The 27,854-nt window shown below is 37.3% G+C and overlaps 2 protein-coding genes across 5 annotated transcripts in view; one reads left to right on the top strand and one right to left on the bottom strand.

Annotated features, from left to right (window-relative positions):
- The window catches only part of fgd4a (FYVE, RhoGEF and PH domain containing 4a), a 47,943-nt gene extending 37,851 nt beyond the window's left edge, over positions 1–10,092 (top strand). For all 3 annotated transcript variants that reach the window (XM_016274632.1, XM_016274631.1, XM_016274634.1), the window contains 14 exons: positions 508–916; positions 4,028–4,117; positions 4,259–4,404; positions 4,494–4,650; positions 4,977–5,115; positions 5,195–5,253; positions 5,432–5,578; positions 6,277–6,449; positions 6,573–6,603; positions 6,691–6,771; positions 7,329–7,463; positions 7,541–7,687; positions 9,014–9,154; positions 9,244–10,092. In XM_016274632.1, the coding sequence (XP_016130118.1) occupies positions 508–916; positions 4,028–4,117; positions 4,259–4,404; positions 4,494–4,650; positions 4,977–5,115; positions 5,195–5,253; positions 5,432–5,578; positions 6,277–6,449; positions 6,573–6,603; positions 6,691–6,771; positions 7,329–7,463; positions 7,541–7,687; positions 9,014–9,154; positions 9,244–9,495 (2,107 nt within the window). In that variant the 3' untranslated portion in view covers positions 9,496–10,092. The remainder of the gene's footprint in view (positions 1–507; positions 917–4,027; positions 4,118–4,258; positions 4,405–4,493; positions 4,651–4,976; positions 5,116–5,194; positions 5,254–5,431; positions 5,579–6,276; positions 6,450–6,572; positions 6,604–6,690; positions 6,772–7,328; positions 7,464–7,540; positions 7,688–9,013; positions 9,155–9,243) is intronic.
- A 1,974-nt stretch (positions 10,093–12,066) lies between these two features.
- The window catches only part of nup205 (nucleoporin 205), a 22,659-nt gene continuing 6,871 nt past the window's right edge, over positions 12,067–27,854 (bottom strand). The window contains exons 13-41 of one of the 2 annotated variants that reach the window (XM_016274626.1): positions 27,278–27,460; positions 27,048–27,098; positions 26,002–26,211; positions 25,662–25,899; positions 23,803–23,992; positions 23,541–23,661; positions 23,380–23,458; positions 23,142–23,306; positions 22,912–23,036; positions 22,695–22,809; positions 22,237–22,386; positions 22,082–22,156; positions 21,821–21,978; positions 21,637–21,717; positions 20,775–20,966; positions 20,460–20,664; positions 20,249–20,347; positions 19,630–19,775; positions 19,200–19,513; positions 18,974–19,112; positions 18,262–18,388; positions 18,098–18,171; positions 14,762–14,893; positions 14,489–14,594; positions 14,216–14,373; positions 13,982–14,111; positions 13,722–13,826; positions 13,570–13,628; positions 12,067–13,101 (exon numbers count right to left, since the gene is read on the bottom strand). In XM_016274626.1, coding sequence (XP_016130112.1) covers positions 12,949–13,101; positions 13,570–13,628; positions 13,722–13,826; positions 13,982–14,111; positions 14,216–14,373; positions 14,489–14,594; positions 14,762–14,893; positions 18,098–18,171; positions 18,262–18,388; positions 18,974–19,112; positions 19,200–19,513; positions 19,630–19,775; positions 20,249–20,347; positions 20,460–20,664; positions 20,775–20,966; positions 21,637–21,717; positions 21,821–21,978; positions 22,082–22,156; positions 22,237–22,386; positions 22,695–22,809; positions 22,912–23,036; positions 23,142–23,306; positions 23,380–23,458; positions 23,541–23,661; positions 23,803–23,992; positions 25,662–25,899; positions 26,002–26,211; positions 27,048–27,098; positions 27,278–27,460 — 4,080 coding nt within the window. In that variant the 3' untranslated portion in view covers positions 12,067–12,948. Of the gene's footprint in view, positions 13,102–13,569; positions 13,629–13,721; positions 13,827–13,981; positions 14,112–14,215; positions 14,374–14,488; positions 14,595–14,761; positions 14,894–18,097; positions 18,172–18,261; positions 18,389–18,973; positions 19,113–19,199; positions 19,514–19,629; positions 19,776–20,248; positions 20,348–20,459; positions 20,665–20,774; positions 20,967–21,636; positions 21,718–21,820; positions 21,979–22,081; positions 22,157–22,236; positions 22,390–22,694; positions 22,810–22,911; positions 23,037–23,141; positions 23,307–23,379; positions 23,459–23,540; positions 23,662–23,802; positions 23,993–25,661; positions 25,900–26,001; positions 26,212–27,047; positions 27,099–27,277; positions 27,461–27,854 lie in introns of both variants that reach the window. The other variant, XM_016274627.1, reaches the window with a different exon arrangement.

Raw genomic sequence — 27,854 nt, 5'->3', positions numbered from 1 at the left:
AAATAAACCCCTTCAGGGTGATAAAAGAATGACCAGACTGTCTGGATGGACTGTATATGATCTCTTACATATTTTATAGTTTGCTCCCACTGTTCCTGAAAGACTGTCTCACTCTCTTGAGTGTGTAAATGTGTGCTCTTGCATGTTGGCATGTATTCTGAAGTAGGGCAGCTGTGTCTCATGGGACACTCTGCAGCCGCATTCTACCTCTCCTCACCCTCCCTGTTCCTCCCATCCTCCTCTTATCCTCTTCCTCCACTCCTCCTATGATCTGCACATTCACACGTCCCCTGCAAGCACACACATCGCCGCCCCACAAGACAGAGGAAGTTTGTTCAACACTTATTTTGGCATCACATTCACACAAACGACACATCTTTCTCAGCTTCTCTGCGTCTTTTTCTTTCTGTTCACCAACTCTGTTAGTCGTTAAAGTAATTTAGAGTTCTCTGACTCTAAAGAAGGTGACCTTCCTCTACTCTCTCTGTCTCTCTCTCTTGCTCACAGTCACACAGACAGTAGGAGGGAGGGCGCTCCTCTGAAGCAGGTCAGCAGATCTCCCAACTGCAGCCTGGCTCACAAAAACTACCAGAGACAGACGGAGCAGCCCACAGACTCCAGCTCTGCTGCGAACAGCCCAAGTCATGCTCTCAAACCCCCCAATGGGGTTCTAACCCAAAAGAACAGAGAACAGGACTGGAATCAGGACATGGATGGAATTACGCACGACACAGTTCCGGTCATGAGGATAGACAGGCAGGGACTGCTGAATGGAGATGTGAGCGATGGGGCTAAGAGGGAAATTATGGACGAGGACTGTGTAGACCCGCCTCACGCTCACATAGAACAGGCCGAGGAGGAGAGGAAAGTGCCGGAGCAACATGACGTTGTGATGAACAGCATCCCGGAACAGAAGGTAAGATGTGAAGAATATTTTGTCGTATTCTGCAAAGATCCGCTCCGATGTTGTCTGTGTATCAGTGTGAGTGTATTTATGGAGTCAGTAGTGACACTGACACACAGTTATTTGACACCTCAATGCGCTGTCTCATCCGCCAGATTTACATGCTGACGTTCACATTAGAGCCTGTTTTTTTCTTTTTTCTTTAACCTTTAGTCTTACAGGCCAGGCCTTCATTTCCTCTGAAGAAAACATTGCAGATGGATTAACGCTTTCAGTTTTGTTTTTTAAATCTCATAGATGCATTGTGGACTAAGTAGACTTATGTCTGATGACAAAATCTGTCATTATGATACACATTATGGCAATCAAGGCCATTCTATATTGTGAGTAAATACAGCACAGCCTTGAGTTTATCATTGCTTAAAAACAGCTGCTATATATTAACAATATGAATGAAATATATATTTTTATCAAGCAAATGAATTGTATTTAATGGCATCCTTCCACTAGATCATTCACAACATTTTTCTGGTTAACCACTGTGCCTACCCACCAGCTCTGAATCTTAAATATTTCGGAAGCATTTTTTTCATAAATTGTTTTTTAAACTTTTCAAAATGAGTTTATTTTAAAGTTTAAATTAGACTTTGAATAACAGATCTTCAGTGTGGCCCTACTGAACACCACTGTATGTGAATGTTGTTGTTCACACAACACGTCATTGTGATTCGTGTGTGGAATATACCGACTTAAAAATAACCAGCATTTATAGCGGTAATTTATTTAATGCTAAGAGCAACAAATGCAGAATAAACTATAAGCTGTCATGCACTAAATCGCGTAGTGTGACTGAAGCTAAATGGACTTAACCTCTGCGAAAGTACGGCGCAGCATTGATCTGAAGCACCTTGTATGCGCCGTGCTCGCGCGAATGGTTTGCCAGAGCCTCGTGCATCTGTAGACTAGTGCAGGTTAGTTCTCACACATAGTATTTATAGCTCCTAAGAGGCTGTGTGACTATGAGGAATGATTACCTCAAAATGTACGTGGGAATGCAGTTTTCTCTATTGCTTGCGTGCCAGTGATTATCCCTCTACGTGCCGATGTTGGCACGTGTGCCATTGGTTGCTGACTCACTGCACTAGATGATATAGTCTCTGATGTTTCCAATCAAAAGTTGAAATGTATGACTGAAATGTATGTTATGCTTTTAAAAAGTTAAAAACTTATGCTTAAATTTTTAGTCATGTAGTCAAATAAATTGATAAATAAATGAAATATTTTGTTTGGAATGGATGAGTTGGACTGGATAGTGATCGAAATACAGCCAGCAAGTGTCCAGCATTACACGTGAACTCTTTCAGTGGCATTTTAAAAGCATCCCAGCATGCACCTCCTGAAATTGGTTAAGAGAATGTTCAAGGCTGGAATCTAGAAAAAGAATAAACTCAAATATAAGACAGTTTCAGAATTGTTTAACATTTTAGGTCACTAAGTAGTTCCCATATTTCCATTATGAATTAAGTTTTTAATAATTTTTTTATTAATATTATTTTTAATTTGCTTGATTACATTTGTTTTATTTCATAGTTTAGCTATTATTATTATCATTATCATTGGTCACTGCATAACAAAAGTGGACAAAATGGAAGTGGAATTATTTTGTAGTTTTAATTATTTTAAAGATTAATAAAATTTTGAAGATTTTAATTGGAATATTTTATTGTTTTACATATTTATTTTATTATTGTTAATAGTATTTGTTAAACATTTTTGGCTACTACTTAATTCACTTACCTCCATTTGTGTTATTTCATAGTTTTAATTTTTGTATATTATTTAAAATGTTAATTATGATATTTTATTGTTTTTAATTATTTATTTATCATTAATAATATCATTTGGTTAGCGTTTTTGGTCACTATATAATTTACAACATACATCCATTTGAGTTATTTTATAGTTTTAATTATTTTAATGGTATTAAATTTAAATTAAATTAAAATGTTCTTTAATAAAATGTAAGGACTGATTTTCTGTGAATGTGAACATGCGTGAAGCTTCAAGAATACAGACCATCCATCCTCTGTCCACACCAGTCCCTCTTTGATTGGCTTAACTTGTTTCCTTTTAGCCATCCTTTCATTTCCTGTCCTCTGAAGAACGTTTCAACAATGAGCTTCTTTTGAATTGCAATCAGCCGTGCCAAAGGCTGGATGTATTGGAAGTTAGCTTGGTTTCTTTCATCAGCTAAGTGTTGGAGGGTGTCCGAAATAGTTCAAAGGTTATTTATGTGAGCTGAGGTTGTAGACTCTGATAAGAAGAGATAGACTATGTGTCTTCAAAGTGCTGACAGGCAGATAGCAGCACTGTTTGTGGGCAGTGTACATCAGGAAGTTCCTTTAACAGACCACAGCGTGTGTGTGCCAGTGGATGTTCATTTGTGTATGGGTGTGATAGAGAGAAAGAAGGGGGGAAATTTGATGGCGAGGTGAGGAATGTAGGTGGAGTGGGAGTCAACCTCTGAATTGGCTTTGCCCTTGACCCTTACGTTCTGAGCTCTGTTTCCCTTCAGCCATGTGAACTGCTGTGCTTAGCTGGGTGTCACACCAAAGGACATCGGCAGAGTTAGTTCCCTCTCAGCAAAATCCAACAAAAATGACTTGTTTTCTCATTTTGTCTCTCATAGTTGAGGTATACCTATGATGAAAATTACAGGCCTCTCTCATCTTTTTAAGTGGGAGAACTTGCACAATTGGTGGCTGACTAAATACTTTTTTGCCCCACTGTAAGTTGAAACAAACCCAAAGCTTAGAATCTTAGACAATCTGAATTATTTATGATGCTCCAAGAAGAGCTGCCAACCAAGGAAAGAAAAGTTTGAAAACAAACTTTTGTCTTAGCAAAATATCAGCTTGAATTATAAAAATATCAGTCATAAATATTTTATGCACAATATAGTTGTTTTTTTTAATGTTGATGTTAAATATGACATTATTAACCATTATAGATCTTTAAACATCAACATTTTCATGAAACATCAGGCCAAAGAAACATAAAAAAAATTATGTTGATTTGCATCCGATAAAGTATTCATGTTAATATTCAATAACGTTTGTTTAGGAAACCAATGAGCAGAAACTCTTCAAGATAGCAAATGAACTTCTGCAGACAGAGAAGGCTTATGTTGCACGACTCAACTTACTAGATAAGGTAAGTGCTCATTATGTTTTTTCATGAGGGTATGCATATATTTTTTGCTTTATTCATAGACTGACCAAACTCTTGCGAGACCCTGAGTGGGAAACCAGTTAAAGATAGTAGATCATACATCATCTAATTCTGGCTCTGCAGGTGTTTTATGCCAAGCTGATAGAAGAAGCCAGAAAAGACACATTCACCATGGATGTGGTGAAAAACATCTTTTCCAACATCTCTTCCATTCATACCTTCCACAGCCAGTTCCTTCTGCCTGACCTGGAAAAACGCATGGGAGAATGGTAAGACATTCCCACTCTCTCTTCGCAGACATCGTTTTTGCTTTAATCAGTAGGAATATGGTCTTAATGCTCTGTGATTTTTCCTCAAGGACGTCAACACCTCGCATTGGGGACATCCTACAGAAACTCACTCCCTTTCTGAAGATGTACGCTGAATATGTGAGGAACTTTGATCATGCCATGGATCTGCTGAAGCAATGGACAGATCGATCGCCTCCATTTAAAGCCATCATTCTGGAAATCCAGGTGATCATTGATGTACTGTATATAGTCTTAAACTGCAGGTTATTACTCTCAAACACAAGTCTTTTTTTGTCTTTTTCAATAGCCAGCTTTAAAAATATATATTTTTAAAACTCTAAATTAAAAACAATTTAATTAACAAGTATATTGGTAGATTTTAATACTGATTTAAAGGAGAATTACCACATATAATTTAAAAATAGCCAAATTACAGCTGATATAATCAGTCTGGCAGATATGGCTTTACTCTTTCTGGATATATCTTTTTCTGGTTTGTTTTTGCCTTCTTTAGTGTTTGTAGATTTATGTGTGTATGTTTGTGTGCTTAGAGTCAAGAAGCATGTGGCAGTCTGTCGCTGCAGCACCACATGTTGGAGCCTGTTCAGAGAGTGCCACGATACGAGATGCTGCTCAAAGACTATCTGAAGAAACTTCCTCAGGATCACATAGACCGGCGGGATGCTGAAAGTGAGTTCAGGAGTGAGCAGATTCCTAAGCCCCAATTTAAACATGATCTTTTCTAAATGTAAAATCCTTGTCTTTGCAGAGTCTTTAGAGATTATTGCCATGGCTGCCACTCATTCCAACACCGCCATTAGGAAAACAGTGAGTGTTTTTCCTCTGCTGTACAACTGAATCTCTAGATTACGTCGTAACAATCCTTTTTAAAAGAGTCGGTTCAGTCACTTACTCAATAGCTCTGACTCTTGTTTCATCTTCAAAAAGTGTTTTTTTTTTAAAAAGTCTTGTGGTCTTTCTCTTTATACTGTCTTCTTTCTCTCAGGAAAACCTTAAGAAATTGCTGGAGATTTATGAGATGCTGGGAGAGGAAGAGGACATTGTGAACCCCTCAAATGAGTTAATAAAGGAGGGTCATATTCTAAAACTGGCAGCCAGAAACACTTCAGCCATGGACAGATATCTCTACCTGGTAAGGACAAGTAACTGTTGTCCATGCTGGCGATCTTTGTAGCCATTGATGAGTTACTATGAGTATAGTAGCATTTGGCAATTTATTATCTTAAAGTGCCCCTATTATGGGTTATGAAAGGTTCATATTTGGGTTTTGGGAGTCTCCAACAACAGGTTTACATGCATGCAAGGTCAAAAAACACTTGTCTTATAATATGCATTTATTTTTAACTTACTTGCTCAACGACCCCCAAACGATTCGTTTATGGATTCATTTTTCCAAACCCCTCCTTTGCGTGCATTTTCATTTCATCATGCCTGATAAAGCAGCGTTTGTGAGCACAGTGCTGCTTTGTTTACAGCTGTTACCGGGGAAACAGCTCTTTTACCGCTCCAAAAGCAGCACCTAGTGGCAAAGAATGAATTTGCATTTTCATTCAGACCAATGAGAAAAGACCAACAAGTGGGCGGGCAATATGCTAATGTTTCATTTTGACGTCAACATGAAACGGCTTGGGATTCGTTTTAAAAACGACTCGCTTCAATGATTCAGAGTCGACTCTTTCTTTTGAGAGACAATAACTTTATACACGGTGCACTTTCAGATTTAAAACTGGGCAGGATGTTTTCATTCACTTAGAGCTGTGTTACACACTGCATGAAAGGTCATTTTCAAAAATCCATAATAGGGGCATCTATTTTATCATCTTCCCACAGTTCAACAACATGCTGCTGTACTGTGTTCCCAAGTTTAGCTTGGTGGGACAGAAGTTTACGGTTCGCACACGTATCGGGATTGAAGGCATGAAGGTGATGGAGACGTACAATGAGGATTATCCTCACACCTTTCAGGTTTCCGGAAAGGAACGGACACTGGAGCTGCAGGCCAGGTACAGACCGGAGCATCTTTCTAGAAGTGCTGGCATTTATAATGCATGCTGTATATCATTCAATATAGGTGGTTTTTAATGGTTGCCTTAGGGTTAATTGTTTTAATTGTTGCCTTATTACAGCTCTAAACAGGATAAAGAAAGCTGGATAAAGGTAAAAATGCAATATCAGCTGTTACTTGCTGATTATTATCAAGTCATTGGAAGTCCATTTTTAAAATCGGCTTCATTTGTGTTTTAGGCATTCCAGGAAACGATACACATCTCTCTCCAGAAAAATGAGACCTTTAAGTCAGCATTCAAAGATGTGGAGGAAGTATCGGTCAGTATGTCTTCTTAGAAGTGTAATAAAATAAGAGAATATGTAAAATATTGAATTATTTAAATGAACAATTAAATGAGAAGTATTCACTTATTTAAATTGTTCAAGGTAATAATTTAATTAAAATGATTCAATTATTTAAATCAATTAAATATTTAATTATTTAAATATTATTTAAATAAATAACATTGAAGACAGTGAAATGGAATAAGACAGAAAATTTGTCAGGTCAATTTTACATTTATTTTCAGGTATTAAAAAACACTATTATTTAGTTTTTATATTCATAATTAATTAAAAATTATTCAATTATTTAAATAAATCCATTTAAATGATTTATATTAATTAATTTAGCCATTGTATTATGTCTCAATTCTAGAAAGAAGTACTATGAATGATAATGCTACTGTTATTAGATGTTTCAGTCTTATTGTATAAGGCAGAAGGTCATGTATAGTGTATATGTACTTATGCATGCATATAATGCACATATTCTTAGAAGTATAGATTCATAGAAGTCTAGATTTGTCTATAATCATGTCTATATTTCTGTGTAGGATCTTAAGATATCAGAGCTAGGTAAAAGAGCCCCTCGCTGGATCCGAGACAATGAGGTGACCATGTGCATGAAGTGCAAAGAGTCCTTTAATGCCATCACACGCAGGAGACATCACTGTCGGGCCTGTGGATACGTAAGCGGCGGCAAACCAAAGACATTTTGTTTAGTTTTTTCACAGTTTTAAATCGCTTTTCGTTTCGTTTCATTCAGGTGGTCTGCTGGAAGTGTTCAGACTACAAAGCCACTCTAGAATATGAGGGGAATAAGATGAACAAGGTGTGCAAAGACTGTTTCTGCATCCTGACAGGCCATATAGACAGTGAGGAGAGGGAGGGCAAGAAGAAGGGCATTCTAGAGGTGAGTTCAGGATCATGTGACCTGAGGTTAGAACTCCATTCTGTAATGTATCAATTACCACACACTGTTCTGTCAGAAAACAGGACATCATATAACCTTTATATATATATACATATATGCAGTTACGGAAGAAAATGCGACGTCCACGAACTGTTGTGGTGAATTCGTCAGCGGTAAGATCGGTCGGTAACACTTTATAATAACTTGCAATAACCAAGTCATTAACAAACATTCAGTATTGCTTAACAGATCAGCAGTTGATGTATATTCATGAACATGTTTGAAAATACAAACACAAGTTTCATTTCTAACAAATTGACTTGAATGAATGATCTGTTTAGCTTAATATTATTAATAAGGCTTATTATAAAGTGTTACCACTGGTACCCTTATGTTTTAATGTTCTGGTTTGGTAACACTTTAGAAGAGAGAACAAAGCAACAAAGCTGATTATGCAAATCGTTTTTAAAATACATCTGTGAAGTAATAGGTTTGCTTGTTCCCTGTTCTAAATTGTCACTGTGCCTCATGGAAGCAAACTGACTCTTGATGAAATGCTCTTACTTATCATAATTACTGAAAAACTGAAACGTACCCTTTTCTTTGGCTTTCTTTTTGTTTTACTCCCTTTCAGTGAATGTCAGATTCATATTTCACGTCAAAATTACAATAAAAAATAGTAAATTACATTTTGCATAAATTAAATGAAGCCTTGTTATTGAATCCAGATATTTTACGTTTTAGTTGTTGTTTTTTGTCACTGTCATTGTTATTTGTCATTAACAGGATGATTGTCATTACAATATTATTTGATTAGTTATTTGATTATTGAAATAAGCAGTTTAACAAATACTTTAATGATGCATACATACTTTACAATATTTAACTATATGTAATATACATTAGGGCAATACTTGGACCATTTTTTCCCCCATGTTTATTTAAGCATATTATTCTCTTGTTTCTCATTTCTGGAATGTGTCTGGATGTCTGGACACACACACACATATACAGTGGGTACGGAAAGTATTCAGACCCCCTTACATTTTTCACTCTTCGTTATATTGCAGCCATTTGCTAAAATCATTTAAGTTAATTTATATATATATATATATATATATATATATATATATATATATACACATATATATATATATATAAACGTATATCCTTAGGATTCTTTGGAAAAAAAACTTATTTTCACATTGAAGTGAAATATGACCCAGACAGGCTTGACAGGCTTCATGAAATTCACGCTGTCATCTCATACAAGAGTGATGAAGCATTTATACTACTGTGCTAAACTTCACTTCTTCTTCCTCACAGATTGAAGCTGCTCAGTTCTCGGGCAACAGTATCATGTGTGGCTTCCTGCAGTACTGCGAGAAGAACAAGCCCTGGCAGAAAGTCTGGTGTGTCATTCCTCAAAATGAAGCTCTAGTTCTCTACTTGTATGGAGCACCTCAGGTCAGTGCACTTTTTTCTCATTGAACAGTCTTATTTCTGTTCCTGCACAGCACTTCCCTTTACTAAACAAAGATTTACTGTCCTCACAGGATGTCAAGGCCCAGTCCACGATTCCTCTGCTCGGCTACCTGGTGGAGGACAGCCCAAGACCCACCGACCCTCCCGTGAGCTTCAGACTATCTCAGTCTAAATCAGTCCACAGCTTTGCAGCAGAAAGCGAGGAACTGAAACAGCGCTGGCTCAAAGTGATCCGTATGGCGGTGACAGGAGAGGTACCAAAACCGCCTGAAGACAACCATTCTACGGAAATCACCCAAGAGCCGAGCTCTAACGGCGTCTGAGCAAAGAGAGCAAACTCTTGTTGAAGATTTTAGTACTGACGTGGCAATGCTGTCGGTAAGAAAAGTGTCGACGCTCCCGCTTGCTGCGCCATCTCTGCTGGTCCAGTTGTCCTGAAGATCCATTTGGATTTGAACACATCCAGAATACGGGGCTTTAAAGCACATGGATATCAGCTTCATCCTTACCTGACAGATTTGAAGTTCACAAAGGATGCAGACGGAGCACATGTGAAGAGTACATGGAGAAACAGACATGCTATTCCATCATCACACTATACTACAGCTGACGCAGCACTGTTTTAAGCCTAATGTAAAAATTGTACAATTCAGAACATTTACATGTTGTACGTATAGTATATTGAGGCAAAAATCCAGATGTGTTGACACCATTGTAAAAAAAAAAAAAAAAATGATTTGTATATGCAGGACAAGATTGCAATTTACTGCAAATATGAATTGCATTCAGATGCAAAATGCTCTGCATGCAATAGAAGCTCCTTCGTTATGGCCAGCAGACATGGTGTGTTGTCACAGTTGTTGATCCTAGGTTGAGTTGCAGCGGTATATCATGGTTTTAAAATTGACGATTGAATCTCAGCTGCGCATGCGTGACACATACAGAAGCGTGAAAGAGATGTGAGGCTGAATAGAGCTTCACCAAACTTGTAGCGCAATGACTTATGTCTGATAAGAAACAAAGTCTCAGCTTTCAAATTCTGTCAGTTTTATCAGGAATCCCAAACAATAAATGCTGTTTGGTGCTCTTTAATGTGTGACAGATCGTTGTATGTGTAACGTTAGTTAAAGCGGCAGCACGGAGTGCGTGTTCCCGATCATCGCTTCATCTTTACTACTACGAAATAAACGTGAATGAACATCAGAAGGCATGGTGAAAGATTTAGAAAAACGAACGTTACTTGAAATGTATTAGCTCTCATTTAATCGCCCAACTGCGAAAAGAAGTCAGTGAAACAACTTGTGAATATCATGTGAGAGAACATTATATTTACCTCAGGAAATTTTGATAGTTAGCTAGAGGAAAGGACCTTAACCTGTTAATAATTATGTGCAATTTAAATGTTTGTATACAATTTAGTTTTGCGTGAGTAGCCTATAGCAACTAAATTAGTCTCTGTCCTTAATTTTACTCTTTAATATTGTTTCCAATGAGAGGGTTTCCATGTTTAGCTTACAGCATTAGTTTGAAGAATTTTTACCTTAAGAAAAATTGATGTGCAGCTAAAATATATTCAAATACCGTATACCTTGACGCCAAAATATCATACCGTTGCAACCCCCCTAGGACAGTATTAACCAATCCTAACCACTGGCGGCAGTCCAGGACCACCAAGGATGCAGATCTAGGAACATGTCTCTTATGTGGGATGTAATCAAGTGAGCTTCAACGCCACCTTCTGGTTTGCAGTGCCTCAACACATCCGATATCAATCTTTTGAAAGATTTAGAAGTCTGCTGTACCTCGGCTTAGTTCCCGAAACGGAACAACAGCAGTCGAGACCATGTGAATAATGTTTCACTCACTATAAGCTGTTTCACTTTTCCTCATTTAAAAGCACATTCAAATCAAACATGAACAAAATTGTGACTGGTGTCAGTAGCTCAGCAGTCAACCCCCAGACTGCCATTGAATTATCAGAGATGGACAGTGTGTGATTTATCAGCTCTCTAATCGTGGTAATAGATCCAGTATTTAGTGGAATAACTGGTTGTCAATCAAATTTGTGTGATGGTTTCTGTAATGGACCTTTATTCATAGGCAGTCAGTTGACCAATGGAGGTGGTTTTGTTCTGTTTATCTACTGTGGGCAGCACAATCACACTCAGAAGGCCCACTGGTGCAGGGACATGTATATATTCTTTAAATATTGTAATTATAATTGTATTATTTAAAAATAATTTATAGCAGAAATGCATGATTTTACATAGCACAAAATTTAATTTTCAGTCTCTCAGTGTAGATTGGACCATTTATTCATCCCTTTGTATTTAAGAAATAAGCATGTTCATTTATTTCGTTCAGACTTACATCTGCAGTCTACAGCTGCATATTCCTAACATTAAGTGGTTTTATTAACAAATTTCGGGAGGAGCACGTGCAGATAATTAACACAGCCAGTCCATCATCAGTAATTACTCCATCTATCCAATCAGCACAAGCCTGGTGCAGGGACATGTATATATTCTTTAAATATTGTAATTATAATTGTATTATTTAAAAATAATTTATAGCAGAAATGCATGATTTTACATAGCACAAAATTTAATTTTCAGTCTCTCAGTGTAGATTGGACCATTTATTCATCCCTTTGTATTTAAGAAATAAGCATGTTCATTTATTTCGTTCAGACTTACATCTGCAGTCTACAGCTGCATATTCCTAACATTAAGTGGTTTTATTAACAAATTTCGGGAGGAGCACGTGCAGATAATTAGGGGGGGCGCTCTGGTCCGGTCCGGTCCGGGCTTAGACCCGAGCTCGGACCCCTCTCCCCGGACAGGGGGAGTACCCCGGGCTTGAGAGTAATTACCGAGCTCGGAGCTCTCGCCCCGGACAGCACGCCAAATACGCATAACCTTTACTCTGTTCATCATATGTAAGTGTGAACTCATGAATGGGAATTCATTTGGCTTGGCTTTTATTTAAAAAGAAAAGAAACCACTATTTGGATTGATGTTTCTGGGAAACTCTGCCGTGTGGTAACAAACAATTTAATAGCTACTTGACCTTGAAACATATCACAGCTAAGAATGGTCATTATTGTCCTTGTCAACCAGTTGTTGATTCCACAGTCCATATTTTCAGAATGGGACGTGCCTATGACTTTTATAAATGTAGTTACACATTTTTACAGGCAAACTACGGAAGCAACTAGGTTGGTATACTGAACGTGAGTTTCTGTATTAAAACATGGATGTATGCTCATTGTTGCCATTCGAAAGAACCCTTACCATGCAATCTGAATGTAGTCTGCTAGTTATCTCTCCCAGAATCTCTTGCACAGTAAAGCTACATCAGCTCTCAAAACCGAGACAGAACCTGTTTTATACGTACAAATGAAACTGAAGATAACGCACTTTACTGCCTTCTATAAAGTGTACCTTGTAAAATAAAACAAGATTATTCTGCAATGGATTTGTGCCTCTGCTCTTGACTATGCAAATCAACAGAAACTGCTTTATTTGCTCAAGCGACTGTACTTAGCATCCTGATTCATAAAAATAAAAAAAAATAAAAATTCACTGTCCGTTTAGAAAACCATTTATTTACGACATTAGAAAAAAAGCAGCTTTCCAACTCAGAGATCTTCAGAGCAAGAAAATGTAATGTGTTGATTGATAGTAATCAAAACTGCAAAAAGCAATTATTTGCTTCCTAATACAAAAGAGTAATGTTTTGCACTATTTTGAGGTAATATACATGTATGTGAGGGTTCAGCCTTTGGCGTGATGCACTAGGCCTCGGATCCTGCGCGTCAGGGCCTGGATGAAGGTGTGACGGGAGCGGGTTTTGCTATACAGACCCTCCACCTCCAGCAGCTTCCTCTGTAATGGCTCATTGAAGCTGTTCGCCACGTCACTCTGCAACTACACACACAGAGAAGTGTCAAAAACAAGATTTTTTTGATATTTTTGAAAGAAGTCTCTTGTAATTTATTCCTGAGAACTGAATTTTCAACATCATTACTCCAGTCTTCAGTGTCACACAATCCTTCAGAAATCATTCTAATATATCAATCTCATTATATGGTGTTCTCATGTGCTGCTGATAATTTTTTTATTTTATTTTTTGTGTGGGAACCATGATACATTTTTTCAGGATTTTTTGATAAATACAACACTCAAAAGAACAGCATTTATGAATTGGAAATCTTCTGTAGCATTATAAATGTCTTTACTGTCACATTTGATTAATTTAATGCATTCTTGCTAAATAAATTTTTATTTTTTTTTTAAAAGAAAAAAAGAAAAAGACCCTAAATGCTTAGCAATATAAAAAGGAAACATGGGGGGAAAAGAACATGAAGCAAAGCAAAAAAGAAAAGAGAAATGTACCTGTTCAAGATCCTGCTGGCTCACTCTTGACACACTTAAACCTCTGCCGCCACTAGGATCTACACAGAAAGCAACACATGAGCCTCTCATGCAGTTAAAAACAAACCAAAACTGACTGAGCTTTGAAGACGACTAGATCGAAGACAGCTGACCTCTGTAACCTGGCAGAAGCGAGTCTTTGGGGTCAGTGGGAGTGCAGTACAACAAGTAGAATTCTAGATGGCGCCAAATCACAAACAGGCATGTCTCGATGATATCTTCAGAGAAATGTCAAGAAAAAACATGCAACTGTTTCCAACATGTGTCAGATTGCAATTGTCAAAAAAGGAAACAGAACAAACAGTCAAAAGTTATTTTGAAAAGTAAACTGGATCATCTCTTGATTTCTCAGGCAGTCTTTGTGTTAGGATACAGGAGCAGAGGGCAAGAAGTTTGGCTCGATTGTTGACCAGCAGGACGAGTCGGCGCTTGGCAAGCACGTTTCTCTGCACTGATGGGATCTTTTCCACTCCACCAGAACCAGACACCAGACCCTGGCACAGCTTTGCACACAAACAGACATATTAAACATCCTAAATTTGAATATTTGAATCAAACGAGCTAATTTTAGGCACTACTACATCAGCGTCTGTCTTTGCAGATATACCTCCTTCAGTTCCTCAGGGGGAAGCTGCTCCACTCGCTCCAGCTTGTTCAGGCTCTGTCTGTGGCTGTCATGATATCGGAAGAAGTCAGTGGCGCTGTTCTTCAGCAGGAGCAGAACCAATCCCAGACTGGGCACCCGTGCAGAGGGAACGGCCACATCTGTTACAACATGATCACGTAGAGAGAGCGAGAAAAAAAAAAAAGCAGTTAGGTTACCGAAGCCAGACAGTGTTTTCTCAACACAAACAGGCATTAGACAAACATTAAGACTGACCTGCTGGTTCACTTGCTGACGGGCTAAACAGGCAGAGAGAGAACTGGGCTTCAGCTGAGCTCTGCAGCAGTAGCGTCTGGCAGTACTCCATTATATTGGCACAAATCTGAGAAATCACATGATACATATATTAGTGAAACAAGGCTGGAATACACTACTCAACTTCTGCTCAGATTTGTGCACTGATTTGCAGTCTAGTGGAGTTGACAGTAGTTGCCAAAAATCACTGCCTGTCTCCAGATTTTGAGCAGTCAAACTTAAGATAGGTAACACCTGTTGCATGGAAACCTCCATTTCCTCTCTCTTTTCTGCAAGGTCGCCTGGCGAGACAGTCTCCTCGATCTGCTTCAGGTAGCGAGCGCGATCGGTTCCCACCAGCCGCACCAGCAGAGACAACGACTGACGCTGAAGGAGGGAGAAACATCACTCATTTTGTAAACATAATACATTAACTTAATTTTCAGCTTTTAAAATGCAATTGACAGTACTGATGTCTTCATAATGAACTGTGATCAGTCTGTTGTCTTTCGTTAAACCATTTATAGTGACCGAACTAGGGATGTTCATTTCAGTTATTTTTCCTAACCGTCAACCGACGCTTGTTAACCGATTGTTAACCGACAAGATTATTTTAAATTAGAATTGAATTAAATTAGAAAGGATGTCTGTGACCCGTTAAAAAATACTAACATTTGTTTCCCGGGGATTAATTTTACATGCGCAAAAAGCAGCAAACAACAGAACATGAGGATTCACATGGTCTTCATATCACATCACGCACCTGCAGCACTTCTGCAAGCGGAGAAAAACATAATAAAGCTATATCATATATATATATATAAAACGAATAAATAGGCCTATATGAGAAACATATTTTTACTTAAATAATAAATTAAGAAAATGAAAGAAAAACTGCAACAAGTAGCCTAGTATGCGGAGCTTCGGTTCATTTTTGTGCTGCGCGAAAGGAAACAGACGGCAGAAAGCGGCATCCTATTTTTCTTTAGGCTTATTTTACAAAAGCACAAAGATTTGTTTTTATTGTGAATGTACACAAATAAAGGTAAACCTTTACAATTCCGCTTATCTTTAGGACTAAAAGGAGTAGTTTCTTCCACTGTTAGAAGGAAAAAATTCAAGTGATTGTGCCGGCGCCACATGACCGCACACAGTTAAGCATTGCTACCTTGACAATGCAGCCTGTTCATTATCATAATAAAATACAGTCAGTCAAACATATGGGGAAAAAAAACTATGTAGTAAAAAAAAAAATATGAAGTAAAAAATATGTAGTAAAATCTTTGCCGTTAAGTGTTATCACCGCACCGCCGTGATGTTATGCAAAACATTTTGTTTTACGAGGATATTGGAACGCGAGTGAAGTAGGCTACATAATAAATAACAATTTGAATACGTCGCGAACACGGAAACATTTGATTTTGTGAGGAATGAGAGACCCAACGTTGGTTTCAGTTTCGTTTTAGACTAAATTAATTCGTTTTGGCTTGTCGTTTATATAGCTATAGCTTCTTATATTTTTAATTCTTGTTCTTTTCTAAACACTGTTAATTGAAAGGATTTGTTGTTGAGTGAGGGGAACTAAAATAGCCTAGCTATGTTTACAGTGTTTATTAGTGGTCGACCGATATGTGTTTTTCAAGGCCGATGCCGATACCGATTATTACAGCTCAAGTAGCCCGATAACCGATATTTTGAACCGATATATATGTCTGGTGTAAAAATTTAAATTAATGTCAAAATTAAGAATTACAAGGGCTCTGACAAAAACTACCTTCCCTGGTGTTGGTTGAGTGTAGTACTCCCACAGTAAACTCTTTATTTTAAAGAGTTAAACCTTTATTTTTTGGCAAACAAAGGGTTTACCATTAAAATTTAAACATGGAAGAAATAGTATATTGTGTGATTATTCTTTTAAACAAAAGTTGTAATAATTGTTGTAGTAGTCAGGGGTTAAAGCAAAAAAAATAAATAAATCTTTTGACTGAAATTTTTTCCTCGGCCAAACCCCATTCCACAGCCATACCTGTCACACACCCAGTTTAAGAGCAGTGTTGTTCTTCTTGTAATCAAGAGCGCTTGTCCTCCTAATTTAAAAAAAATTAAGGAGCACCTTCTGATCAATAATCAAAAATTCTGATCAAAAATTAGCCTTCCTAATATGAGGTGAAGTGATTAACAGGGGCATTTTCTTTTTATCTTTGCAATGGCATCATTTTCATGTCAAATTCAAAAATTTATGTTTATAAGCTTTTTAAAATTTCTATTTAAAACAATATAATAATAAGTAGAATAAGACAAATAAGTTACCAATCATGAAATTAGTATTAATGAAAAATTTATTTGTACTACAGCGGTGGCACAGAAGAACACAAAAGTGGCTTATAGGTACATTTTCAGACATTCAACGAGGCTCAGAGGTGGCATGAGTGCAATTAAATTCATAAATTCATGTGGAGATTAATGTTTTAAATATAAATTTTTGAATACAGAAATATTAAATGATTTAAATAACTGCAATTATACCTAAAAATGAAACTGAAACCGCCAGCAGGTGGCGGCAAATCACTGAATTTATCACTGAATCATTCATTCAATTGATTCGTTTGAACGGCTGATTCATTCAGGAATGAAGCAAGTGACTGTCTTTATGAATGGGTAATCATGAATCACTGACTCACTAGATTCGTTCAAAAACACAATTTCATTCATGAATGAAACACCGCTGTGTTTGATTTTAGAGATGTGAAGCAGCTGAGCTGTTACTTTATTTAGAACTATTTTCGTTGATGAAATAGAGCAAAATCAGGCAGTACTTGTTTATTGAACTGTTGTATTAACTCAATATCACATTTGCATCGTGGAAATCATAGATAATATTGAGGTGTTTTGCAACTTCCGTGTAACGTTAGTGGATTGCGATTTATTGCAACTTAAGCAACGTCTGCTGCTGACTTCCCTTTGAGAGACAACGGATGCGTGATCACTGAAGCAGCTCCAGTTAGCAAGTGCTTTCGGAGTGAGAGTGAATTCCGCTTTGATTGGTCGGACTCGTGACTCCCAACAAATCAGATGGGTGGTGGGCGGAGACTGCTTTAGGCCACAGAGTGGTGAGTTCTGACAGGCTGCATCAGAGCCAAATAGCGCGTTTCAAAATTAAGTTATTTTATCGGCGAATCTGTTTTGAATATTACCGATACCGATAATCATAAAAAATAATCAGTCGACCCCTAGTGTTTATTATAATGTTTGTAAACATTTCGCGTCGCCATTAGGCATTTCTGAATGAAATAAAAATGCGACTTATGTTTTTTTCCCCCCCTAAAAAACTATTTTTTTTATACGCGTAGTGTATTTTCAACGTGCAGCAAACTTTTTTAAATATTTTGATAAATGACTGAAAAAATAAATAATTAAATGACTTTTTAAACTGTTTAACTGATTGTATTAATCGGTCAAAAACCTTACGGTCGGTTAACCGGTTAAATGGTTAAAATGAACATCCCTAGACCGAACTAATCTTTTTTTTTATTTTATTTTTTTAATTCTTTTTAAAGATAAGCTTTTGAAGACTTTTTTTCTATATTTTACCTGGAATCTGCCGATGTGTCCCTGTAACTCCATCAGGGCGGCACTGTTGATTTCCTGTCCCATCTCAAGGGCTCCTGAAACAAACAAAAAAATAGAGATACACAGCATTAGTCATCCATCAGTGTTATAGAGCATCTGTAGAGGCAGCTGTGCTGTTTCTGTACCTGGCAGTGCGGTCTTGCTGATGATGGCAGTGAGGAGAGAGAGCTCCTGTAAAGCGCCCATACTCATATCCTGACCATGCAGGATGGACTGAATAACATCAGAGTGAACGATGAGCCACTGCAGCACCTACAAACCAACACACACATATTACTTCACATCAATTGTATGTTTATGCCTATTGTCTAAAATAAATATATTGATTTTATTTATAATATAATATAATATAATATATATAATAATGAGATTACTTCAGAACATTCTTTTAGTTTTAGTGGATTTTTCAATTAAACATTTTTTTTAGATTTTAAAAATATTTTAAAAAGTTGATAAGTCAAAAAGATTTTTTTTGCAATCACAGAAATAAATACCATGTTAAAATATATTCAAATAGAAAATAATTATTTCCAATTGTTATATTTCACAATAAGAATGTATTTTTATCAAATAATTGCAGCTTTGATGAGCACAAGAGACTTTGAAAACATTAAAAAACCTCGCCAAACCCAAAACTTCTAAACAATAGTGCAAATAAACTTACTTTACCTATGTCCCAATACTGATATACTTAAGTATGCAGTTAGATGTAGTACAGTACTACATACAAGTACGTACTTTCCTCATAACAAGCTTAACTCGCTTAGTATATAGCAGAAATTTGTGAATTTTGATTCAGCCCGTTTCAGAGGAAGCATTTTAAGGATATTTAAGTACCTGTGCCGCCCCCTGCTGGTGATGCGTGGTGGTGGAGGTCAAGATGACCTGCATCAGTCTGAGGGTAGGCAGCAGGATCTGTCTGTATCGCTCTAGAGGACTAGGAATAAACCCTGATGGATCTCTCCGCCCAAACACTCTGGAAGAGAGATACAGACAGTAAGATGACCTCAGTGAAAGACATTTGTTCATCTATAATTTAGTCTCTAGATTATAGAGTACAGACCTGAGCGCGTCATTCTGAGGGAGCATGTGAAACACCTGACACTCCACCAGCTGACCGACCAGCCCACAGCGCAGGAGCTCCATTGCACCCTGTGCGGTCTTAGCCACACGGGTCAGCAGCGCCATTTTGGACTCATAGATGTATAGTGGTTTGAGCAGTGGAGGCTGAGGTCTGAGCAGAGTTTGCAGGGCAGCATCGTCCTGTCTCAAGCTCTCAACCAGCACACGCAGGTACCCGCTGTTACACAGGTACACCAGCCACTGGCACTGTCTGTCTATAGACAGCACCCTGTCCAACACAGCCAGAGCCAGCATCTGAAAAAAAGATGATGTCCTCAACTCAACTCAACTCACTAGCCATTTGGTGGTGTTATTGTAATATCTCATTTCTTAATAACTCAGTAAGATGCTGTTGAATCGTTTGCTCTTACCCTGCCAATCTCATGGCCGTCACAAGCATCTCTGCACACTACCTCCATGAGCGCAGTGCCGTAGCTCTCGATGATGGCCAGGTTCTCTCTCTGCAGCTTGGAGAAACAATCTTCAGGAGCAGTCAAACGCTCCCACATGGAGGTACCTGTAAATTCGTTATTATAATATTTGCATATATTATTTTTATATATTCGTATGTATTACATAATATCATTATGAACAGTGTTTAAAGCCTACATGCTTTTCAAAGGCAGATGTTGTGAACGATTACTCCTTACAAGAATTACATAAGACTCCAATATCACATAGCATTTTGATGTTGAAAAAAAAAAACTTGGTATACTCAATTTACAAAAAATGTATTAAAATTAAATTATATAAATTAATAAATATAATTGTTATAAATTAAATATATACAATTATATTTATATATGATACAATTATTTTATATATATATAATATAACAAATATATAATATTAAATATATGCACTCAAATTATATTTTTTATATGTATATTTTATATAAATATTATAATCCTAAATATTATATGCAATCAAATAGTAAAATATTGTTAAACATTGTAAAACCTTTGCTTTATCATATCTTTGTTTCTATACCTGTCTGCAGTGTCTCTGGCTTCTCAGGTTTCTGGGCAATTTGCAGGTAGTAGAGCAGAGCGCCATAAATGTGAGCCCGTAGACGTTGGAAACCTCCACCTTGATGTAATCAAATACCAGAGTAAAACAAGAAGTTTAACCTCTAACATGGTGGAATTAAATTTACCCATGTTAGCTGATTAGTCAACCCTGAAAATGCAACCCTTCTAACCTGTGCACAAGGTAAAATCCAGTAGCTTCCTCAGGATGAGGTGGAGGGCGGAGTTAGCGATTGAAGCAAATCCTGATCCAGATCCACCCTCTGGCCCCGCCCCCTGCTGCTCAGACAGCACTGATTGGCTGAGGTGTGCTGTTAATGTGAAGACCGCCCCAGCTACAACTGGCATCAATTCACCAGCAGCATCCTCTGATAACACCTACAGGAAAGAGAGAAGCAAGTCAGACATCCTCATTTGTAAGTCGCTTTGGATAAAAGTGTCTGCTAAATGCAAAAACAGACACACTTCCTCTCCATTAGTTTTCCTACCTTGTCGTGCAGATCCAGCAGCAGGTCTCTGATGATCAGCTGGCGCTGGTCGGCTGGGATGAGCTCTGAAGGACAGGCCGTAAGGATAGTCTCCACCAGACTCCTCCAGCTCTGCAAAGCATGACGCTTGGCACTAAGACTACACCGCACGCGGTTCCTCTCCACCACCTGCTGCAGGATTGAGTTCACCTCCTGATACCAACAGAGACAATGAAAAACACCAGGAAGCACATCTTTTGTATATTAGTATAAATTACAAAATATAATTTCTTACATATAATAATCTAATATATTCAAATATATATATATTAGGGGTGCTCCGATCAGGATTTTTGAGGCCGATCACCGATCGCCGATCACAGAAAGCAGTATCTGCTGATACCGATACCGATCTTTTAAAGCCTTCTTTTTATCATTTATAACTATTTATAGTGATACTCCAATCAGGATTTTTATACATTTATTCAGGGCCTGAATTTCCTTTTTGAAAATTGGGGGAATTTCCCCTCTTAGGTGAGTACCTCACCTTCAGCATTATAATTATTTCACCCGCGCCGGACAGAGACGGTGCCGCTGCATGTCGTGCCAAACCTCTCACGGCAGCGTCATCAGCTTGAGATCATTTTTTTGAGATCGGCCTTTTGAGACCGTCGATCAATCATCCCAACGTGTAGCCGATCAATCGGTGGGACCCCTAATATATATATATATATATATATATATATATATATATATATATATATATATATATATATATATATACACACACACACACATACACTCAAATAAGTAAGTATTATTATACATTCAGGTATATTTGTGATTTGTAATGCTTGCCTGCAAATATCAGAGACACACTCACCTCCATCAGCAGTGGTCTTTGCCCAATGGCCGCCATGCCCTGCAGTGCATTGATCTCTGCAACTAAAACTCGATGTAGCAACTGAAAGCATGTTGAATCAATTAAAATATGAATTGTTTATTCTTACAATAAATGACAGTATTAGGTCTAATGCATGCAGGAGATCAGTGAGCCATTCACATACCTTGACGTTGCAGACCGTGTGTCCCTGCTCATTGACGTGTTCACAGTTGGTGATGACCTGCTCAATCTGAGCACGCTCAAAGAAGTCCAGCTGCAGAAGCTCCGGGGCCTCCTGACTGAAGTCTATGGAATCCAGAACGCTCAGCAGCCTCCTGCGTACTAAAAGAGCAATGGATGATTAACTAATTCTACTCAAAATCAGATGGCTCCTTCCTTTCTAAAGGGTCAGAACAAACTGCAATGTAAGCACACTTTCTCTTACCTTTGGAGACCATGCCAAAATGCAGGAAACCACTGACTGATCTACTCTCCTCTTCCATGCCTGTCTCTCCATCTGCTACAAGACAGATACAATGATTGCGTTTACTTCAATGTGGCTGGCTGGTCATCATGAGTAAAACTGGGTGTGTGCATTACCTGCATGTAGTGTGTGTGGCTGGTCATCGAGGAGGAGGTTGAGCAGTCTCTGTGTGTGTGAGCGCTGGCGGTTCAGTGAGGTCACTCTGAGCTCAATGGCTGCAGTCTTCATCAGCCAGGACATCTGAGACAGAGCAGCGATCTCATTCTCTGTGGGACATAAAGACAGAATCAATCAGAGGGATCAACAGTATAGTATGTGAAATTAGGATAAATGCGTTGCAAATCAGATAAAAGATTTTAAAAAACGTAAAAGGAGTCTGGATGGCATACTAAATCCACAATTTGAGTGTCTGTTTTACTCCCAGCAATATCGAATTACTAATAATAAAAAACATGTTTGAAATGGATATTACACTACCATTCAAAGTTTTTGACAATTTTTGACGAATGTTCACCAAGGCTGCATTTACTTATGTCAAAAATACAGTAAAAAAAACAGTAGACAGGCAGCATACCCAGTAGAATGAAAGGCAGGTGCTGCAGATGAGAGAACAGGAAGTCCTGACTGGTCCTGAGGTATCGCATGGTGGGCCCAGAAGTGTCAGGACACACGCACAGCTGATAGATCACCTGGTACGAACACACAAACACACACACACACACACAAATTACATACTTTAACATTACATAAAGGGCATCACAATGTCTGAATGTAAATTAAAATGTATGTACTTGGTAGCAGAGTTCAGCTAGTTGAGGGGCTTGTTTGGTAAGCACAGGTCCAGAGCGCCACTCACTGCCCCTCTGGAGCAGACTAAGGATCGCATGCAAGCAGCTCCGTGGACAGCCAAGAACACCTTATTGATGGAAACATGACGTTGTCACAAGACCAAACATTTTCAGGCATAGCATGGTGCACATAAAAGTCCTGCATTTGAGTTTGAGTCATGTTGAGATCTTGCCTGGGTCCTGCAGGTTAGTGGAGGAAACTGGCTTCTTCACTTCATAGCCTAGCAGATACAGGCCCAGATTGGGGCCCTTTAGCTCCAGAGGGGTGATCAGAAGGTTCAGGATGTGGATCTTGATTTCATGACGAATCCTGCCTACCCGTTTCTCAGGGTCTGAGTCTGAATCAAGAAAAAAATGCTGCTTTAAACCATTCATAGATGATATATGGTCATTTTCAGGTTAAGGACTCACCGTCTGTGGCCACTCCCTCCTGAGCTTCCTCACTGTCCAGACACTCCACAAAACCAGCCATCAACTTCTCACTCGCAGCCTACTCATTATAAAACAATTCTGTCATACTTAAAGCAACTCTAATCCATTTTATCACCTAAAGACAATGTGAGGTCTCTTACCTGATCATGTGTGAAGTCTCCAACCAGTCTGGCCTGGATGTTTGGGTAGCGTGCGATACGGCGCAGAATCTTGGCACTCTGGAAAGCAGCATCAGGGTTCGAACTGCTGTGATACAAATACCTGTAAAGGGCAAAAAATTAAAATCAGCCTATGTATTGCTGAATCAGACTAGCCCTAAAGCATTTCTGACATGATTTAGGGGGAAATGATTTTGATGGGAACAATATATGGCAGATATGTGTGTAAATGAAGAAAGCAGACCTGGCAATGTTGGTGATGTGATCAGCCCGTCTGCTCTGAGCACTGACGCCCTGCAGGAGCTGTTCCACAGGAGAAACGAGTAGTGATGTCTGACTTTCTCTCAGCAGATCCATAAACGTCACCTCCTTCTGTAGAGCCAGCTCCAACAAACATAGACAGTGCAGCACTGCTGACTCCAACTGCTTCTTTCCTACAATAGCAGCACCAGCATAATATAATAAACAAATAAACACAAACTGATCCATATCTAGAAATGTATCATTCAGCATTTAGTGTCAAAATTGCAAAAATATTAATTGAGCAGCAATGCCCAAATATAGAAATCGCTAGTATTTTAACAGCTTTCATTAACTACATTAACTTTAAAACCAAATAGACCCATTCATGTAAACCCAAACAGAAATGTCATACAACTATACATTCATACTCTACCACTAATTTAATATTTTAGAAAGAAGTCTTTTATGCTTACCAAGCCTGCAAGTATTTTTTTTATATAAAGTAAAAACACAAATAGTGTGAAACAGTTTTACAATTTAAAATTAAGTTTTCCATTTTAATATATTTTAAAATATATTTTACAACAACCATTACTAAAGTTTTCGATGATGATCCTTCAAAAACCAGAATGATATCAAGTCAACTCAATATTAAAACCAGCTAATTAATTCACAAAATAATTTTAGTGATACATTTTCTAGGCTTCTTTGATGAATATAAAGGTCAAAAGAACAGCATTTATTTGAAACTGAATTTTTTTTGTGTAACATTATAAACGTCTTTACTGTCACTTTTGTGAATGGTAGTTTGTTTTCATGTATTAAATAGGGACACAACAATTTCATAATGGTTATATGGTAATGGTCAATATTGGATATAGACCATATTAAATCTTAAAATATATCCTATATTTAATTTTAAAATTGACCATCCATTTTTCATATACATCATAATGTTGTGATTTTATTTTTTTTAGTGTTTTGCCCTCATCCTATTACATAAAATAGTATAGAATAATCAGCTTATTGGTATCTACCTCAATTTTAATATCCTAATAACTGATCTGTTAAGCATTATATACTGATTTAATGAATTTTAATGACAGTTGTTGGATATAAAAAAAAATATAGATCAGGCCTCTTACTCTACCACTAATTTAATATTTTAGAAAGAAGTCTTTTATGCTTACCAAGCCTGCAAGTATTTTTTTTATATAAAGTAAAAACACAAATAGTGTGAAACAGTTTTACAATTTAAAATTAAGTTTTCCATTTTAATATATTTTAAAATATATTTTACAACAACCATTACTAAAGTTTTCGATGATGATCCTTCAAAAACCAGAATGATATCAAGTCAACTCAATATTAAAACCAGCTAATTAATTCACAAAATAATTTTAGTGATACATTTTCTAGGCTTCTTTGATGAATATAAAGGTCAAAAGAATAGCATTTATTTGAAACTGAATTTTTTTTGTGTAACATTATAAACGTCTTTACTGTCACTTTTGTGAATGGTAGTTTGTTTTCATATATTAAATAGGGACACAACAATTTCATAATGGTTATATGGTAATGGTCAATATTGGATATAGATCATATTAAATCTTAAAATATATCCTATATTTAATTTTAAAATTGACCATGCATTTTTCATATACATCATAATGTTGTGATTTTATTTTTTTGAGTGTTTTGCCCTCATCCTATTACATAAAATAGTATAGAATAATCAGCTTATTGGTATCGACCTCAATTTTAATATCCTAATAACTGATCTGTTAAGCATTATATACTGATTTCATGAATTTTAATGACAGTTGTTGGATATAAAAAAAATATAGATCAGGCCTCTACCAGGAAAGGGGGCGTAGGTGTCAAGATGGCGAGCGCCCTCCTCAAGCAGGTTGAGGCAGAGAGAGAAGGTGGGCGAGTCATTCAGCAGGTGAAACATCAGGCTGTGCCCCGGGGGCTTATTTGCCGGCACTTGCTCTCCCTGAAGTTCCACCATTTCTTGCAAGAAGTCCGCTGGCTGTGGCTCATATTCCCTCAGAAGTTTGTGAAACACCTCTAGCACTGCCTCAGCTACCTCCCACTACAGAGAGTGAAATAAAAACAGTCAACAAAGATACACGACCATAAATGGAGACGAGACTGAGATAAGAGGCATGTTTAAGTCTAGCAGGCTGCAGCAAACCTTTTCTGCTGGTTGACGGTAGGCACGCGTGGGGAAGGCCAGAAACACAGAGTCACGCAGGAAGTCAAGATAAGGCTGAAAGCCTGGTGCACGCAGTCCTGCTCCAAGATTCACTGGAAGTGCGCTCTCCACCAGAGTACTGATCAGATGACAAAATGCCCTTGTGAGAGGATATTCCTCACAGATCGATTCAATCTCGTTCAGCTCCACCTGTTAAGAGGCCAATTAAATCAGTTCCACAGTAAAACCACATATATAATGTATATATATAAAAACACACATTGTAGGGCTGTATAATTCATCAAATAAAATCAAAATCGCAACATGACTTAGTGCAACTATCAAATCACAAAAGCTGTCATTTAATTAAATAGATATAGGTGTTGCTTGTATAGTATTTTGAAGTATGGCACTGTAATCTTTTATGCAGGAGCAGCTCATAATCCGTTTTTCAGTGTCTCAAAGTGGCTCTGTTCACAGTAAATGTTCACAAACTCATCTCTTCATCCTCTCTTGAGTTTGGGTCACTTATAACATACATCTGGGAATGCATCAACCATCTTTCCAAACTTGTACTGAGAGGGGCTCCCTGTTGTTTTCCGCCAAAATAAAAACTTGATGGTTTAATGTTTGAAAATGAAGAAATTAAAACAGTCATAAATATTACTATTGTATATTACAGTATTTCAATTGTACTATAAAATAAAATTATTATTTTTCTTATATATTTAATTTTCATGTTATTTATTTTGTAAATATTTTTATTTAGCAACAATAATAATCATCATTACCATTATTATATAGTCACGTTGATAAATAATCACAAAATTTTGGGGCAAATTGTGAACGAATAAGCACAGCAAATCTGGAGCTTTAAAAATAACAATAATAATTCATAATAAAATGTATTATCTTTTAATATTTTTTTAATTAAATCTTTAAAAAAATTATATCACAATCGTTATCAGAAAAATCACAAGTAGACTTTTTTTCTCCTAAATCATGCAGCCCTAACACCAGTATATGCAATAAGAAACACAGTTAACCTCAATCCCAGCAGCCTGTCTCTGTCCAGGGGCTTTCACTGTCTGCAGGATCTGAGAGGGAAAAATACAACAATGATCAATATCATAATAATCAAGTCAACTCAATTGAAAACACATTAAAATGCACTATTTCTATTGTTCTATTCTAATTTAGTACAGATAATTAAATTTAAACATTTATTCTTCTAGTGTTGGTCAGTTTTGCATTATAGGACAAAGTTTAAGTCAACCTGTGTGTACTCCAGTGACTGCCAGAGGGAGGCAGCGATCTCTGGAGATTTGCCAAAGGCAGCAAGAGCATGCAAGATTTGAGCTTTCAGCACGGGCTGAACGCTGCACTGCAGTAATCCCAGCATCACCACCGCAGGCGTCCATTGAGGGTGTTCACAAAGAGCCAGACGCGCATTCTCACTCTGAAAAATATGTTTGAACACTGATATACCAAGAGCAATTTCATCTGCTTTATGATGTAATGAGGGCTGATCATCAGCACTGGTTTCCTAATTTGATTCTGATTCACAAGTTCTGATTCATATTCAATGTTGATTCATTTTGGAATATTTCAATTTCATTGTTTTTTTTTGTTTGTTTTTTTTTGCTTTGAAATGAACGTGAAATGGGCCAACTGTTTAATATTCATTCAAAATATGTAATTTTCATAAACTAAATTTCAGATGATGACACCATCAGGAAGATGTATGCTACAGATAAAATTGTCAAAAAAAATGTATATATACATATATATATATATATATATATATATATATATATATATATATATATATATATATATATGTGTGTGTGTGT

The sequence above is a fragment of the Sinocyclocheilus grahami genome, unplaced genomic scaffold (genome assembly GCF_001515645.1).
Source record: "Sinocyclocheilus grahami isolate Dianchi unplaced genomic scaffold, SAMN03320097.WGS_v1.1 scaffold88.1, whole genome shotgun sequence".
Lineage (NCBI taxonomy): Eukaryota > Metazoa > Chordata > Actinopteri > Cypriniformes > Cyprinidae > Sinocyclocheilus > Sinocyclocheilus grahami.
The sequence above is the reverse complement of the archived record's forward strand: the minus strand, read 5'-3'. Positions and strand labels throughout refer to the sequence as shown.